The 17,827-nt window shown below is 56.0% G+C and overlaps 1 protein-coding gene across 2 annotated transcripts; it reads left to right on the top strand.

Moving 5' to 3' along the window:
* Positions 1-47: 47 nt before the first annotated feature.
* ZNF653 (zinc finger protein 653) lies at positions 48-16,657 on the top strand. Of its 2 annotated transcripts, none has more exons than XM_070416096.1 (9): positions 48-340; positions 5,644-5,687; positions 7,946-8,161; positions 12,793-13,404; positions 13,532-13,673; positions 13,789-13,900; positions 15,088-15,202; positions 15,960-16,059; positions 16,253-16,657. In XM_070416096.1, exons 1-9 carry the CDS (start codon positions 48-50, stop codon positions 16,428-16,430), a joined length of 1,812 nt encoding a protein of 603 aa, XP_070272197.1. In that variant the 3' UTR covers positions 16,431-16,657. The 2 variants fall into 2 exon arrangements, with proteins under 2 accessions (XP_070272197.1, XP_070272196.1); XM_070416095.1 differs by having other exon boundaries at positions 13,532-13,712.
* The last annotated feature ends 1,170 nt before the right edge of the window (positions 16,658-17,827 follow it).

The following is a 17,827-nucleotide window of genomic DNA, read 5'->3' as shown; positions in this document are numbered from 1 at the left end:
GGCCGGGCTCCTAACAACGGGGGAGGCTGGTAACCAGGGAGGGGGGGATGGCGGAGCGGGCGCCCGAGGCGGAGGCGGAGGCTGAGGCGGGCGCAGGCGGGGAGGCTGCGGCCGAGGAGGGCGCGGCGGGCCGCAAGGCGCGGGGCCGGCCGAGGCTCACGGAGTCGGACCGGGCCCGGCGGCGACTCGAGTCCCGGAAGAAGTACGACGTGAGGCGCGTGTACCTGGGCGAGGCGCACGGGCCCTGGGTGGACCTGCGGCGCCGCAGCGGCTGGAGCGACGCCAAGCTCGCCGCCTACCTCATCTCGCTGGAGCGCGGCCAGCGGAGCGGTCGGCACGGGTGAGGGGCCTCAGCCCGAGGGAGAGAGGGCGGGAGGGAGGGAGACGCCCCCATCCCCCGCTGAGCCTGGTCCCGCCCCCTCCGCCCAGGCTCTGCCCCTGGCACCTCTGAGCTCCGCCCAGCGGCCCGGCCTGGGTCTCCGACTACCGGTCCTGGGACGTGCCTCGCTCGAGCCCCGCCTCCCGTCGCTCTGACCGCCCAATCCTAGGATGCGTCCAGCCTCAACCCGCCTCCTGGGCCTTTGGCCCCGCCCTCTAAGCGCTGGCTGACCAATCCTGGTACGGGCTCCACCTCCAAGCGTTCTAACTGTGCAGTCCCTAGAGCGGCCCCGCCTCCTGAGCCTCAGTGGCCAGAGGTCCCGACTGTCCCTGGTGTTTCCCAGGCCTCGTCCCCTACAAGGTAGCCTGAGAGTGGACTGCGTGACTGCACACCCTGGGCCACCCAGCCCTGCCTGTCATGAGGCTCCGACGCCCCAGCTGGGACAGAGTGGTGCCATCCCACAATCCTAGACCCCACGTACCTTGAGGACCCTCACAATCCAGCAGCATTCCCCTAAAGCTCTTGGTTCCGGAGGAGCAGTCAGCCCAGGGAGACTCAGGTGAAGAGGAAGCCCTGAGTTAGCCACACAGGTGGCGGGCAGAGGCCTTTGCAGTCTGAATTTTGAGATGAGCAGTGTTGGTGGAATTTGTCGCTTCCAGCCTTATAGGTTGATGTGATGATTAAATGAGTTAAACTACAGCAAAGGCCTTAAGACAGTGCCGGCACTTAGCATTCCAGGTATTACCTGTTAGGATGATGTTCTGTATTACAAGCAGTTCTGTGACAAAATCCTTGTTCTGCCCAGTTTTTATTTGCACGCATTTGCATGTTTCTCCTGGGGAGGTGATATTCTGAGGGTCAAGAAACAACCTGCCTTCTGCTGAAATTGTACCCACCTCTTCTTAGGGTGGCAGGCTGGTTTATGTGCCCGAGAGCAGGGCAGGAAATGCTGGTGCTTAAAAAATCTCAAGCCAGTGTTCCACTATTGGAATTTCTGATTCAGTTAGTCTAATGGAGCTGCAGACCCTGTGTTTTTTTATGCAAAGCTTCCAAGGAGACTTGATGTGCAGCTGGAGAACCACTGGCCAGAGGGAGCCCTAAGCTGAAAGTGGTATTTGCAGAAACTTGGTTTGGCTGAGCAGGAGCTGTGTGTCCAGGACTAGGGCAGGGGCACTGAGACAACCCAGGCAGTGTGTGGCAAAAACTTGGCCCAGGGCCATGGGTAGTTGGGAAAATACACTAACCTGGGTGAAGGATATCCTATAGGGAATAGCCATGACCAGAAGTAGGAGGTCAAATTATTTCAGTTGTTCAATTATTTATAACCTATCTTGTACCTGGAAGGATTTCAGTTCAAGAGATGTGAAACATGAACACGAAAGCAGAAGTTAAAATCAGGGTGAAAAGAGAAAGAAAAATGAGTGGCACAGTGAGGCCATCATCAGTGCTGTTGGATTGAAGCATTAAGTCACAGGGGACATGACAAGGGCAGTTTGTGGCATGATGAGATAGAAATCTGACCAGAGGGGTTCAAGAGGCATGAAGGGGGAATGGTGAATAGAATTTGCCTTGGTGCTTTCTAGCAGCTAGTGGGAAAAGGGAAACAATGGTCAGAGTGGAATTTTCAGTGTTTCTTCATTTGTTTAATGAGCAGCTACTATGTGCCAGGTGCTCATTAAATGCCAGGGTACAGCAATGAACAAAACAAAGATAACTGCCTCATGGAGCTGACATAAAGGGCAGAGGGTAGAGGCTTTTCTAGTGTGCAAAGGCTTGTCTACTGCAGATAAGAAACAATAAATTATGTAGCATGTGAGAGATTGATAGAAGCTATGGAAAAAACAAAAAGTGAAATAAGGGAAGAGCAATCAGGAGTGTGAGCTTGAAGTTTAAATAGGGTATTAGGGTGGAGCCACATTGAGAAAATAGCATTTAAGTATACAGCTGAAGGAGGCCAGGGCGAGCCGTGCGGATATTCAGGGGAAGAGTGTTGGAAGAAGAAGGAATAGCAAGTGCAAAGGCCCTGTCTGGTGCCCTGATATGTACATGGTACAGTGAGGGGAACGTGTGGCTGCAGCACAATGAGGAGTGGGAGAAGACGAAGGCAGGGAGGTACAAGGAGGACTGATTTTTTCTTCTAGTGAAAAAAATCTAGTGGGAGCTCCGGTGGGTTTTATTTTTGCCTTTGTTAAGTGCAGAATTTGAGTTCCCTTTATAAGTGCAGAGAAGTCATGTATCTGGTTTAGATGTTTAAAGAAGCACTCCTCAGGGTGTGTGTGGTGGGAGGAATGGGTGGGGTATGAGTTGAAAGAAGGTTGGCCAAGAGTTGACAGTTATTAAAGCTGGTGATGGGTTCAAGGAAGTTCACTCTCCTCTTCTCTCTAGCTTTGTATGTGTTTGCATTTTTCTTTTCACATCTTAAACTCCTACCAAGAAAATCAAAAGAATCATCCTGACTCCCATGTTGAGACTGTGGGAGGGGAGGGCAGGAGGAAGAAGATGACTCCATTGGTCCAGGTGAGCCAAGATGGGGCTGGCCCCGAGCAGGGTCATAGGGAAATGGAGAGAAGAGGTTGAACTTGGGACCAGCAATGTTCTCTGATGGGTGTGGATATGAAAGGTGCCCCAGGTTTGAGCCTGAGCACCTGGAAAGTTGCAGTTGCTGTTAACTGAGAAGGGCTTTGTTGGGGGACAGAATGACAGCTTGCACGTGAGATTCCTACATGGGGTGTCAGGAAGGCGGTGGAGGTGCTGTGGTGGGGAGAGAGCCAATCAGGAGATGCAAATGTGGGAGTCACCAGGGTGGTGATGGTATGGTGATGGATGCACATGGACTGAGCACACAGGTCTGAGCCCACTGCCATTCTCTGTGCTTCCAGAAGTCAGGGAGATGAGGAGGAAGCAGCAGCCTGGGAGGCGGGTGTAGGAACAGGTGGGGTGGTGTCCTGGAGGCTAAGGGTCCAATACTGGGGGGCCGAATGAGGCGCCATCCCTGGTGGCTGTAACGGGGCCGTTTGTGACATCGTGGAGAAAAACGCTGACCAAGGCCTCAGGGAAGATGAAGGAGCAGACATGGAAACCAAGAGTGTAGACAACTCAGTCCAAGAGTGGTCAAGGAATGGGGCAGAAGTTGGTAGTGAGGGGCTCAAGGTCATTTTAACCCAAGATGTTAGAAATACCAGCTTGTTTGGATGCTGGCGGGAATATCAAGTCAAAAGTGAAATCGAAGGGCAGAGGAGAGCAAGGGACTGTTGTTGCTGGCCACCGTTTGGTTCTGGCCACTGAGAGGAAAGTACAGCCAGGCCCTGCAAAGCCTCAACAACTGTTGTCCTCAAGTGCAGGTAGTGGCCACTGCAGGGAGTCACGAAGATGGTAGAACTTGGAGAAGCAGGCAGTGGGGGGACGTAGTTTGGGTTGAAGGAGAAAGCGCTGTGTTAAGGTCAGAATGTCGCCTGACTTCCTGTAATCCTCACAGCAACTCTGTGTGTGAGGCACTGCTGTTATCCCACTTCACAGATTAAGAAACTGAGGCTCAGAGGGGATGGCACTGCTTGGGATTACACAGCCAGTCAATAACAGAGATGAGACTTGAACTGGGATCTGACCAACGCCAAGCCTATTCCCACCACAGACACTTGGCATTCTCAGCACCCCAGTCATGGCAAGGCCTTGAATGATTGTAGGTGGCATGGTTGTTTGGACTTGGGTTTGGGGAAGGATCTGGCAGCCTGGCCCCTTAGAGGGGGTAGAGGCTCCTGGGATGGGACAGAGGGGAGAAGATCCCAGGGCAGAGGTCAGAGCCTGGGACAGGAAGGACAAAGGAGCCCTGAGGAGCTGTCCTGGGACCAAACTTGAGGTGTGGGGGCTGAGAATTGTTATCAGGCTGGATAGGGGATGGAGGGGATGGGCAGTGGAGCTGAGGAGAGACCCTGGGTTGGCTGTCAGGAAATTTGTGGTAAGAGCAGGGAGGTCAGTGTTCCAGGGCCTGGTCTGTGATAATATTAATAATCATAATGATCATTGTCACCATTTGCTGAATGATTACTAATTGCCAGAGCTGCACCAAGCTTTTTACAATGCATGTAACCTCATACCAACCTCACAAGGAAGTTGCTGTTATGATTCCATGCTCCAGATGGGGAAACTGAGGCACGGGGCAGCAAGGTCACTCACCCAGGGTCACAAAGCTTACTGCTGCAGTTTAGAAGAACAAGGAAACAGCCAGGGTGAAGGGAGCAGACCTGGAAGCCTGGTGGCGGGAAGGCAGAGGGAAGCTCCTACCAGGTCTGAGAGAGATGGCTCCAATGGACCTGCCCTCAGGCTGGGTAGAGCCGGTGCTGGGCCATAGCCACGTGGCCCGAGTGGAGTCGGGAACCCACCCAGCAGATCTGATGGCCGTCCCGGTGTGGGAAGCCAGGAGAGCCTGGGCTGTGGGCCTGGGCCTGGCCCTGCCAAGGCATTAGGGGTGAGTTAATTAAATGTTTGACCAAATATAGCAGGCTAATTTTTAAGTTGATAATTTTGTATGGCCTGTGAATGATGTTATAAATATCCAAATGGCCTTTGGCAGATAAAAGGTTCCCCACTACCGATCTCGAGGTTCAACTAGGGTAGGGCTTCCGGACTCCCTCAGTGTTGGCAGAATCCACATGCTCGTGGTTGTAGGACCGGGGTCCCTGTAGCCCTGCTGGCTGTCGGCAGGACTGCTCTCAGCTCCCAGAGGCCATTTGTTCTCAGGTCCTTGCTACACAGCCCCTCATAGTCCCCCTCACATCCTCGGCCTCTGATTTTTGATATCAGCTGGGTCTTTGCAAGGGCTCTCTGATTAAAGCAGGCCCACTTCAGTAAGTTCCCTCTTGATTAATTCAGTCACCTAGCCACGGGAATGGTATCCCTTCATATTCACAGGCGTGCCCTACTGGTGGGGAGAGGGTTATACAGGGTGTGTGATCCTAGCGGGTGGGATCATGGGGCCATGAGAGGTCAGAACGAGGTACTGACTTTATACCCTCTCCTGACCTCACCACTCCCTGGCCACGGGACCCTGGGCTTGTGGTCTCACCTCTCTGAGCCTCAGTTTCCCACTCTGTGAGGTGGGTGAGGATACTAGACTCCCCTCTAAGGGCTGTTGTCCATGTGGGAGAGAACCCAAGTGAAGGGCCATGAGAACAGACTCAGGAACCAGAAGCAGGATGCAGGATAGCTGTCATTATCTCACCATCAGTCAGGCACTGCGTCACTCCCCCTGCCTCTCTCTGTTACAGGAAGCCTTGGGAGCAGGTCCCCAAAAAGCCAAAGAGGAAGAAAAGTAAGTGGGGCTGCAGCCAGGGGGGAGGGGTGGGTGTTGGGAGTTCCTGGCTTTGTTGTTCCCTCCCTTCCTGCTTCCCTCGCTCCCTCATTCTCTGAGGCCATTTATGGAGAGCCTGCATGTGCCAGGCACTGTGTGGAACAGGGCAGACCCAGCCCTGCCCTCACAGAGCCCACAGTCTCCTGGGAAAGACAAGGGACAGGCTGAGCAGGGCTGTGACGGAAGGGGGAGGTGGATTAGGGCACTGGGGCCCAGAGGAGGGGCCCTACCCAGCCCAGGGTGGGACCCACCGAAGGAACTTGTGCTGTGCCCAGCAGGGGTGCCCCCATCATCTCTCATCATCCCCATCTTACACATATAGAATCCAGGAAGACCTAGTCACTGCCCCAGGCTGCACAGCTGGCAAGTGGCAGGGCCAGGCTGCAAGCTCAGGTCCTCATGTCTCCAAAGTAGTCCCCCTAGCTCCTCTCCTCTCCTGCTGGTGTGTGGGAGTCAGCCAGGGAAGAGCCAGGCAGAGCAGAGGGAACAGCTTGTGCCAGGGCCTAAAGGGCATATTGTGTGCCAGGTTCAAGGGGAGCTGGGCGTGGGCAGTCAGAGCAGAGGCCCGGAGCACGTCCCTCCTGCCCCTGAGCACTGGGGCTGTGGGTCTCGAGCCTGTCCAACAGGGTGAGAGCCAGCTGTCCAGGGACAGCCTTCTGGTGGCAGTGAGCCCCTCCCACTGTCAGTTCTCAGGGACCAGGTGAGCTAAGACTGTGACCCCAAATCCCAAAGGGGTGGGGATGAAGATAAGGAGGCAAGTGCTAAGCTAAGGAGGTGGCTTGCTGGTAGTGTCCTCATGGTTGTCACTGTGTTGGAGGCCCAAGGACCTTTCCTGGGCCCACTCCTCATCCAGCCTGGAAGGTCAGAGGCACACCTTCTTCCCACTTGCTTGAGGGACCAGGATCATCACACATATCGCTGGTACCAATTCTTAGGCACTCACAGCCCCTTTCTGTGCCCTGTCAAGGTCTTCACTCTCTAACCTCCTCCCTGTCAGCCTTCAGAAAATGGGGACCCTTATTCTCCCCTGACCAGAGGGGTCAACTGAGGTTCAGAGAAGCCAAGTCACTTGCCCGGAACCCCCGGGAGTGGTAGAGACAGGATTTGAACCCTGGTGGTTTGGCTCCACTATCCCCACCTCCCCCCACCCCACTCACACACAATATGAGCTCATCTAGCACCTACTATATGTAGGTGCTGAATATGCAGAAGGAACCACACAGAGAAGTGGCCCTGTCCTTAGGGAGCTGACATCTGGTGTGGGAGATGAGCAAGAAACATGAAAACAAATAAGCATAGATAGCATCTAAGTGCTACCTGGAGAGAAAGGAAGCAGGTCAGGTCCGCTAGAGGGACAGGAAAGAGAGGATGGCTGACCAAGGGAAGACCTGAGTGAAGGTGCAGGTGGCAGAGGACACAGCCAATGCAAGGGCTCTGAGGCTGGACCAGGGAGAAGGCCCTGAGGCTGAGGGGAGTGAGCGAGAGGAAGCGTGTGAGGAGGTGAGGACAGGCGACTGGGAAGAATGTGTAAACCTCTGGGAGGAGTGTGACTTTTCCCCCCAGTGAGGTGGGTGCCATGGAAAGTTCTGAGCAGAGGAGGGATGTGACCTGACTCAAGTGTTGACAGGCGTCCACTGGTGTCTCTGGAAGGAATAGACTGTAGGAGGCCAGGGTGGGCGCAGGGGCAGGCGGGGGACTGATCCTAACAATAAGAAGCAGCTAACAATGACTGCACCTTCTATGGCCACGCCCCACTGTTGATATGACTGTTCATCCAGTGAGGACAGTCTCTGTTATCTCCAGGTGTCTCATCTCTCTGAGCCTCAATTTCTTTTTTTTTTTTTTTAAAGAATGTTTTCAATTTTTAAAAAATATATTTTATTGATTTTTTACAGAGAGGAAGGGAGAGAGATAGATAGAAACATCGATGGGAGAGAAACATCGATCTCCCACTGGGGATGTGCCCACAACCCAGGTACATGCTCTTGACCGGAATCGAACCTGGGACCTTTCAGTCTGCAGGCCGACGCTCTATCCACTGAGCCAAACCGGTTCGGCAGAGCCTCAATTTCTTTACCTATAAGCGGGACAGGCCTGGACAGGGTTCAGGATGTTGTCTCAGCCCCCAAGAGCCAGAAGGCCCGGGTGGTTGTAGGGGCCACACTGCCCTGAGTGGCCCAGCCATACTCCTCATGCCTGACCCGGCCCCGTGCACACAGGGCGTCGGCGCAACGTGAACTGCCTGAAGAATGTGGTGATCTGGTACGAGGACCACAAGCACCGCTGTCCATATGAGCCGCACCTGGCCGAGCTGGACCCCACCTTCGGCCTCTACACCACAGCCGTGTGGCAGTGTGAAGCCGGCCACCGCTACTTTCAAGACCTGCACTCACCCCTGAAGCCACTCAGTGACTCAGACCCTGACAGTGACAAAGGTGGGTCCACAGAGAGAGGGCATACGGTGGCCTCCGGTGCCTGGGGGTTTACAGCTCCTCGTGGGGAGAGTCGCCCCGGACTGCCCGCCCTTCTGGGTCTTGCTAGCCTTAGGCCAGTATCATAAACTTCTCAGCAACTAGATGGCACAGGTGCTGGCTTCAGGGACGGAGCGCAGCCTCGGTGCAGCCTGCAAGCGTCCTTACAGATCCCGAGACACAGTTCCCGCTTTACAGAGACAGCTGAGGCACAGGGCGGTTTGCGCACCTGTGCCCAAGGCCAGGCTCAGGCAGGGCTGGACGTGGGGTCCAGGAAACCTGGCTCAGTAGCGGGAGGGAGGGATGGGTGCTGGGCCTCAGACTCCCCAGGGCGGCTCTTCTCTCCTGGCCTCTTCCTCCTCCTCTATTTCCTCCAGCCCTTTCTCGGGTTCAAGGTCTGTCTCTACCAGTCTCATCCTCTTCCCCTCTCTCCATCCTGCTCTCCTTCTCCTCACTTCCTGTTCTTTGCTCTCTGTCTCTCATCCTGTCCCTGTTTTGTCCTCTCTCTTGCTCTGTCTTCAGTCTCCTTCCTTTCCCTGCCTCCCCACATTGTCTCTCTCTGTCTCCCCTCCATCTCACACCCTTTGCATCTCTCATTCTCTACCCTCTGTTGCCCTGCCTTTCCCATCTCTGTCCCTGCTCCTCTCCTGCCATTCCACGTTGGTCACACCCAGGGGCTGGCTGCCAGCTCAGGACTGGGAGGGACTCAGTTACGAAGGTCCAGTAAGACCTGGTGGAGGAGCAAGGGTATGCTCTGGGTGGTGAGAAGGAGTGTGAGGCCCGTGGACAGGTGCCCTGCCAGGGCTGAGGGTGAGGTCAGTCACCAGGGCTGAGTCCGAGCTGGCAGGCATTTGGAGCAGATGGCATCCCAGCTGGTGAGGGGAAGCCGTGGGCGAGAGGTGTTCCAGGTGGGCACCCTGGCCAATGGCCATCCCGTTGTGTGTCAGTCAGGTTCCCAGTGTGAACCTGCCCCTCAGCCACCCTGTCCTATACTCAGCTCCAGGCTCACCCCAAAACTCCCCGAGTCCTCCCCACAGTCCTGTCATTAGACCCACTGAGCAGTCGAGGAAACTAGGGTTTTGGGGGTAACGTGACTGGCCCATCTGGTGATGGATCCAGCTTGGATGGGGTGACACCCAGAGGAAGTCCCTTGCACTCCAACCTAACTTTTATACTAGCAGCTTCTGGGGCTGGGCCCTTGGGAATGAACACTGGGATCAGTTCCCGGTCTGCTGTGGCGGCTGGGGGCCGGCGAGAGAGTGCTATGCCCCAGGCCTGCCCTGTTCCCTCAAGCAGCACTCTTACCTGCTCTGCGCCTGGGCAGCCTGCCACCTCTCACTCAGTAAAAAGACCCCCCCACCCCCAAGGGACTGTGGGAAGCCAGGGGTGCACAGTAATTTCTGTTGTGAATGTTATTATCGTCTTGAGCAAGATCCAGTGTCAGCCTTAGCAGCCAGTGCTGCACTCAGGGACCCAGACACCCAGCTATTCTCCCAACTCATTAGGTGATTGCCCCTCCTTCAGGTGCAGCCAGGGCTCATCCCATAACAGGGTGCTGGAAGGAGGGGCTGATCCCCTACTGTTCCTGTTGCCATCCCAGGACCTGCCTCATGGACGGGGCAATTGGGTATAAAGATAGTGGAAAACATTGGTAGGGTGCTTTCTCCAAGCCTGGTACTGTCCTAAGTCCTTTACATGTACTTACTCATTAAATACCCAGAGTACTCCCTGAGGTCGGTGCCAAGGTATCTCCAGGCCCAGATGGGTTGCATAAGGCGCCTATGATCACACAGCTGGAAGAGCAAGCACTGAGACCCCTCCCCTGATACCGTCTGGCTCCAGAGCCTGCATGCTCCACATGACCCTCTAGGGGTAGAGAATGGGTGGTTCCCAGGCAGCCCGAGTGTGTAATCTAAGGGACAATCACTCATTTTTCCTGTCCCCAGCTTCTCCCTGTGTGGGTACATTAGCACCAAATGCTTGGGTAAGATGTTATCCCCTTGGCCTTCATCACAGCCTTGGGCTGAGAGTCATTCATTTTTGCAAACGTGTGCTCATTGTGTACCATATAGCCTCTGGGCACTGGGGACTGTGCACAGGGACCCCGTGTCCTTGTGGAGTTTACATCTAGAGGGGAAGCAGACAGTAAACTAGGTAGACAAGTAAAATCCAGAGCATATGGGAAGTATTTGGGGGGGAAATAGAGAGAAAAGGGTGCTATTTGAGACAAGGTGGTCAGCGGCCTCCCTGAAAAAAACACCATTGATGAAGGGTCTGATGAAGATAAGGAAGGGAGCCCGTACAGGTGTCTGAGAGAACAGGGTTCAGGTAGGAAGTGGCAAGTGCAAAGGCCCTGAGGCAGAAAGCTGTCTAGTGTCTCAGAGCACAGGAGGGAGGTCAGTGGGGCTGGAGAGGAGGTGCAAGCCCTGTTAGCTGCAGCAAGAGCTTTGGCTGCTATGCCAAGTGAATTGGGAAGGTTATTTTTTTTTTTAATGATAAGCATTGTATGATATTTTGACAGTTTTTTTTCTTTCTTTTTTTATAATATATTTTTATTGATTTCAGAGAGGGAGAGAGAGATAGAAACATCAGTGATGAGTGAGAGTCATTGATTGGCTGCCTCCTGCATGCCCCCTACTGGGGATTGAGCCTGAAACCTGGGCGTGTGCCCTTGACCAGAATCAAACCCAGGACCCTTCAGTCCGCAGGCCAATGCTCTATCCACTGAGCCAAACTGGCTAGGGCTGGGAAGGGTATTAACTAAAGTAAGGCCAGCTTCTGAAATATACAAACCTGCAAATTGCCTTCCATCCCAGGACCCAGGTTCTTTCCGTCCTGTGGCTCCAGCCTCCACTGAGTTCTGGCTAGCTGGTGGAAACAGAGGTGGAAGTTCATGAACCAATCACATTTCATTGGGACTCAGCCGTATGGCCACACCCATCTACAAGGGATGCTAGGAAATGTAGTCCACTTGGGTGCCAGGAGGAAGAGACTCAGGTTTGGGGAACAGCTGGCCTCTCTCTTTTCCAGAAAGTGACGAGCATTTTCTCAAAGAAGGATATGACCTAAGCAGGTGCTCACAGACTCCCTCTGGCCACTGTGTGGGGGATGAGGGTGGGAGCTGGGGGACCAGGGAGAAGGGACTGCATGGTTCAGGCTGGGGATGATGGGGCCATGACCAGGCGTGTGCAGGGGAGGTGGGAGAAGCTGTTGGCTTTTGGATGTATTTCGGATGCAGCACCAATAGGTTTTGCTGACAGATTGGAAGTAGGTGTGAGAAAGGGAGAAGTCAAGGATAGCCCCAGGACTTGGCCTGAGCAACTAGAACAGAGCTGCCCTCTCTGGGACGGGGACATCCATGAATGATGCAGGCTTTTCCTGAGGCGGCTCAGAGCCCAGAGTTGCTGAGAGGAGTGTGAGATGCCTGTGAGATCCCCTCGGGGGGTGGGTCAGCAGAGAAGGCAGTGGGACGTAATAGTCTGCAGCTCCACAGGAGGTCTGGATGGGAGCTGCTCACATGGCAGCACCAGGGTATAGGAAGTGGCAACACAATAAAAACAGATACTTGATCTTGGTTCTGGATTCCTGGCACAGAGCTCCTAAAACCCTTGGAATTCCCTGACAGAGAGGAATGCTTTTCGTTATCATGAGTCCCGTTTTGGAAGGAGCCCCTATGAAACACACCTGGGCTCTATGCTAATGAGGTGACTCAGGGAGGGACCCGTAGGGTCCCTCAGGAGGAGGGCTGGTCACCAAAAAGACCAAACACATGATTAGAGGAGCAGCATCTCTCAGCCCCACCCCCCATCCCCGGGGCTGTGGACAGGCCTGGAGGTCGGATTATTAAAAACTCTTGAACAGTGTGGTTCAGAGAGTTTCCGGGTTGGTGAACGTGTGGAGGCATGGAGAGGGTGGCACACCTGGAGAGGGCATGGCAGCTCCGTGACCCCGCCCCTGTACCTTGCCCTGTGCATCTCTTCCATCCGGCAGTTGCTGAGTTTTGTCCTTTATAATAAAACTGTAATTGGAAGTGAAGCATTTTCTTGAGTCCTATGAGCCATTCTAGCAAATTATCAAACCTGAACATGGGGTCGTGGGAACTCCCGGTCAATAGCCAGGAGTGCAAGTGGCCTCCTTACAGGTGGCCTGGGGCTTGCAGCTGGCATCTGAAGTGGGGTCATTCTTCTGGGGCCTGACGCTAACTCCAAGTGGGTAGTGTGAAAATTGTATTGAACTGTTGGACACCCGGCTGGTGTCAGAACCAGGGCAGGATTTAACACCATCAGCCCGACTGAAACCCTGGGGTGATCTGATCGGAGCACTCAGGAGAGGCCCCAGCTAGAACCTTCCAGACCTTTAAGAGCAAAACAGGCTGAGAAGGAGCCACCAGGGAGGAGTCAGGAGACTGGAGCGGGCCAGAGGCAAAGGGAGGAGAGCATCTTTGAGGAGCGGGGGTGACTGAGGAGGATGGGGACTGAGAAGTGACCACGGTTCGTGCCAGCGAGGAGTCGCAGCACCCAGCCCCTTGTGAGCCCTCAACCAACACCAGCTGCTGCTGCCACTATTGTAACCATCCCTTTCCTCTGTCACCACAGTAGACAACGGCCTCGGGGCCGGCAGCTCCAACTCATCCAGCTCCTGCTCTGGCTCTGACTCTGAGGAGCCCCCTGGAGGCCAGCCAGCCAAGGCGACAGTAGCAGCCGCTGCTGTGACCCCCACCAGCCCAGCGGGCAGCAGTGGGCTCATCACGCAAGAGGGTGTGCACATCCCTTTCGACGTCCACCACGTGGAGAGCCTGGCTGAGCAGGGCACCGCACTGTGCCCCAACCCAGCAGGCAGCGGGCCGGAAGCCCTGGAGACCGTGGTGTGTGTGCCAGTGCCCATGCAAGTGGGTCCGGGCCCTGGCACCCTTTTTGAGAACATGCCCCAGGAGGCACTGGGCGAGGTGGTAGCCAGCTGTCCCATGCCAGGCATGGTGCCTGGCTCTCAGGTGATCATCATCGCAGGCCCAGGCTACGATGCCCTCACGGCTGAGGGCATCCACCTCAACGTGGCAGCAGGCAGCAGTGCGCCCAGCGGGGGCCTGGGTGACGAGGTGCCCTGCACCATGATGGAGGGTGTGGCAGCCTACACCCAGACGGAGCCTGAGGGCAGCCAGCCCAGCACTATGGACCCCACCACCATGGCAGGCATGGAGACCAAGAAAGGTCTGGGGGACCATGCTAGTCTGGGGGTGTTGGGAGTACCTGGGAGGGGGAGGGCGAAGAGGGGCCCCAGAGTGGGCTCCTCGAAAGCCTTAGTCCCCACGGACACCTGCCCTGTGTCACCCCGTAGAGAAGGAGGACCTGTACATGCTTAAGAAGGAGGAGAAGGAGGAGCCAGTGGCTCCAGAGCTGGCAGAGCTGGCAGCGACAGTGCCTGAGAGTGCAGAGCCTGAGGCAGAGGCAGACGGGGAGGAGCTGGACGGCAGTGACATGTCAGCCATCATCTATGAGATCCCCAAGGAGCCTGAGAAGTGGGTGTCAGGTGGGCGGGGCAGGGTGAGGACTGGCTGGGGTGGGAGCCCTAATGCCATGGGCCTTCCTCTCCAGGAGGCGGAGGAGCAAGCGGTCACGGGTGATGGACGCCGACGGCCTGCTCGAGATGTTCCACTGTCCCTACGAGGGCTGCAGCCAGGTGTATGTGGCTCTCAGTAGTTTCCAGGTGAGGCTACCCCCCAAATGGCTGGGCAGGGTCTGCTTCTGTGTCCAGCAGCCTGTGGCTGGTGGAGGGCCCCATCACCCTCCAGCAGGTGCCATAGGCCTGCCTCCCATATGCCCACCCGCCTCCCGCATACCTGTCCTGCCTCACCAGCCACAGCCTCTCTCTGCATCCCCAGTGGCTGCCTGCTCCTGGCCTGGAGGCACCCCCACACTCTTGCTCTTCCAGCTGCCCAAACTCCTACTACCTCTTCCCACACCACCCTCTTGGCTCAGGATGCCCTTCTACCAGGAGGCCCACCCTGGTCTCCCAGGGTGGTAGGGCCTGCAAGCCTCAGGTCACTGTACCATCAAGACGTACCTGCAGGTTGCCCACTGGGTCTGGGACACCCCAAGGGCAGAGACAGGGCCTTATCAAATCCCCACTCTGGGCAAAGGAGGTGTCACAAGTTGGTCCTTGAATTTGCCAAATCATGTTTTCATTACGCACATATTGAACACCTACCATTGCCAAGCCTGGTGCTGGGCACTGAAGCTACAGGTGTACTAGTGAGCTAAAGAACAAACGAAGACCCAGCCAGCGTGGCTCAGTGGTTGAACATCGACCTATGAACCAGGAGGTCACGGTTAGATTCCCGGTCAGGGACATGCCCGGGTTGCGATCCCCAGTGTGGGGGGTGCAGGGATCAATGGTTCTCATCATTGATGTTTTGATCTGTCTGTCTCTGTCTCTTCCTCTCTGAAATCAATAAAAACATATTTTAAAAAAGACAAAGGAAGGAGTGATTGAGGGCTTTCTGCTCCAGGCCCTGGGAGCAGTATAGCACCGTGGCAAAGGAGCCTGCTGTGGACTGACAGCCCTAGAATCCAGTCCCAGCCCTGCCACTGCCAGTTGTGAGACACCAGGCAAACTACTGAGCCTCTGGAGACTCGGTTTCCCCATCCGTAAACTGGGCTGATGGCAGGGCCCTTCGAGGGGTTATGACAAGATTCACTGATGCCCTAACCCAGAGCCTGGCTGGAGTAGGTGCTCAGTAAAACTGATCCCAGCGTCCCTGGGCCCCAACTCGGAGCTGGCAGTCCATCCTAAGGACAAGGGCACCCCTCTTCCCTCCTCCAGTGAAGTTTTCCCAGCAGCCCTCACTGTCCCTATAGCATCCACAGCACCACTCCTGCCCCTCTCGTCTCCAGAACCATGTCAACCTTGTGCATCGAAAAGGGAAGACCAAAGTGTGCCCTCACCCTGGCTGTGGCAAGAAGTTCTATTTATCCAACCACCTAAGGCGACACATGATCATCCACTCAGGTAAGGCCCTAGGGCACAGGGGCCTGGGCCTTGGAGCCAGAGCGGGTTCAGGCAGGGTCAAGCCTGGGCACAGGACTGCCTTTCTCAGTTTTCTGCCTGTCCCCCACATGGACTAGCTTGAGATGGTGGCAGTAAAGCACTTAACCTGGAGCCCACGGGCACCTCCCTGAGGCTGCACTGCTGGAACTGTCAGGAGAGCAGAGCGAGATTAAAGAGTGAGCTGCACAAGCCACAGTGACACGGACTGTCACAGCTCATGTGGAGCTGGGCCCATTGGCCACCTGACTCCTGCAAGCAGAGCTCATGCTGGAGCAGGTCCAGGGCTGAACCACCCTGCAGGGCATCAGGCTAGGGACAGGACCTCCGTTCCTTCTGCTCCAAACACCTCCTTGACATAGCGGCCAGCGCTGGTGCCTGTGCCCAGCAGGAGGGCGTGGATTTGGATTTTTTGAGACCAGAACTTTGGATTTTTATGTGAAATTGCTCCAAAGTCCAAATATTGGGGTCAAATTCAAACCCATCTGCACCCTGTGCTCCTCAGGAACCGGAGTTCACATTCCATCTCTGCCTGGGGCGTTCCTGGGCAACAGCCATGAGCCTCCCCTCTCTTAGTCCCTCTGGTTATTAGACTTGACATTCAGGCCTGGAGAGTGTGGGGGTTTGGTTCATCTGTGCCCTCCTTGGTCTCTCTAGTGCAGCGGAGACACTCCACAGCCCCCTCCCCAAGGGCGGAGTCCTCAGCCTGTGTTTCCCCCAGGTGTCCGGGAATTCACCTGTGAGACCTGTGGCAAGTCCTTCAAAAGGAAGAACCACCTGGAGGTACACCGGCGCACACACACCGGCGAGACACCCCTGCAGTGAGTGACAGGCGTCCCGAGAGGGTACTAGGAGGGAGGAGATCCGGGCCTGGACCAGCACAGAGCAGGTCCCACAGGCGAGCTCCACCCTGGGGTTGCCATACCAAATTCCATCTGCACTCCAGTCCCAGATGGCGCCAGCCCTTTCTGGGACTGGCCCTGCCCTCTCTGACTGTGCCCTGACTCCTGGCAGGTGCGAGATCTGCGGCTACCAGTGCCGGCAGCGTGCTTCGCTCAACTGGCACATGAAGAAGCACACAGCAGAGGTGCAGTACAATTTCACGTGCGAGCGCTGCGGGAAGCGTTTCGAGAAGTTGGACAGCATCAAGTTCCACACTCTCAAAAGCCACCCAGACCACAAACCCGCCTGACCCACCCTACCACTGACCGTCCCTATTTATTTGTCCACTCTGATGCCACTCCTGGGCCTACTGGGCCCGGACTACCATGGGGACCACCCCGCAGGCCGGAAGGTGATGCCCCTGCCTCACCCCAGGGCTGGTCCTCCCCCCCCCACCTTCTCTGGAGCTGGCGATTGGGGCTGCACTGCTGGAACTGTGTCGAGAGCAGAGCGAGATTAAAGAGTGAGAAAGTAGAAGCCCTCCCCCTAGACCTGGATGATTTGGGGGTGAGGAGGTCTCTTTTCCAACCTGGTCCCTTCCGGAGCAAGGCCTGGGGTGAGGGTGGGAGGTAGGGGAAGTCATACGGGCAGACCAGGGACCTTTCCCTCTGCCTCGGTTGCCTGGACAACCCTGAACACTCCCTCCTCACAGGGTCAGGGCTGGGGGTTTGGGGACCCAGGGAAGCCACTTGACATCTCCCAGGACTCGATTCTGACTCAGTGCTAATTTCTCATGGGTCACTCATTCCCCACCCTAGAGAGGTCAGGGACCAGTTGAGGAGATGTTCAGTAAACCCTTAAGACATCTATGGCTGAGACCAGCACCATGCAGAAAATAGTATATTCGTTTTTGGGGGTGCTGTTTAGGTCAGTGGTCAGGTGGTACTTGAACATAGATCAGAAGAAAGCTGAGGAAGGCAAGTGCCAGGCTGAAGGAACAGCCAGTGCCAAAACCCCGAAGTAGAATGGGCTCGGAGTGTTCCTGGAACAGGAAGCCGCGGGGGAAGGGAGTTGGCTGCTCTGGTCCCATTACCTGGAGGAGGATACTGAGTGGACCTTTTCATCCTCTGCCGCCCGCAGACCACCTCCTCATCCAGTGCACTGCCCGGGAAGAGGGGCGGGGGAGTGAAATCAGGCTACTCAGCCGCCAGGTGGCGCACAAGCTGCATGGGCCAGTATGGCCACAGCCACGTGACCCGGGGGACCACGGCCGCGAGCAGGAAAAGTGCCCTGGGGGAGCTCCCACCAGCTCCTCACCAGTTCTTGGAGCTGGGCCGCAGCTAAAGCCTCATTTTACACTTCTAATCGGGGTCTACTCCAGCCAGGGACAGAAGTGTCGGCGCGGAAGAGCGAGTCCCCTCTCCCCCCAGGCTCAGTCCTCTTAGTTGTCTCCGCACAGCGGGAGCCAGCAGTTTCCATGGGAACCGCAGTCGGGTCTGCTGGTCCAGGAGTAGCCCCTTCCAGGCCAAGCCCAGCTTCTGATCCCACTGGAGCCGGGAGGATCATGGGGTGGGGAACAAGCCATCGCTCGGGGTCTCTAGAGTCAACAGCCACATTGCCCTGCCAAACCCTAGAAGGGCCACCCGGGGTCCCGCATCGCCACCGCCCAGGCTGTGCGGGCCACTATGATTGGCTTCCCTTTCCATC

The sequence above is a fragment of the Myotis yumanensis genome, unplaced genomic scaffold (genome assembly GCF_028538775.1).
Source record: "Myotis yumanensis isolate MYYU_CA2020_CCGP unplaced genomic scaffold, mMyoYum1.0.hap1 SCAF_5, whole genome shotgun sequence".
In the NCBI taxonomy this organism is placed as follows: Eukaryota; Metazoa; Chordata; class Mammalia; order Chiroptera; family Vespertilionidae; genus Myotis; species Myotis yumanensis.
Note: the sequence above shows the minus strand (reverse complement) of the source record. Positions and strands in the feature narration are given on the sequence as shown.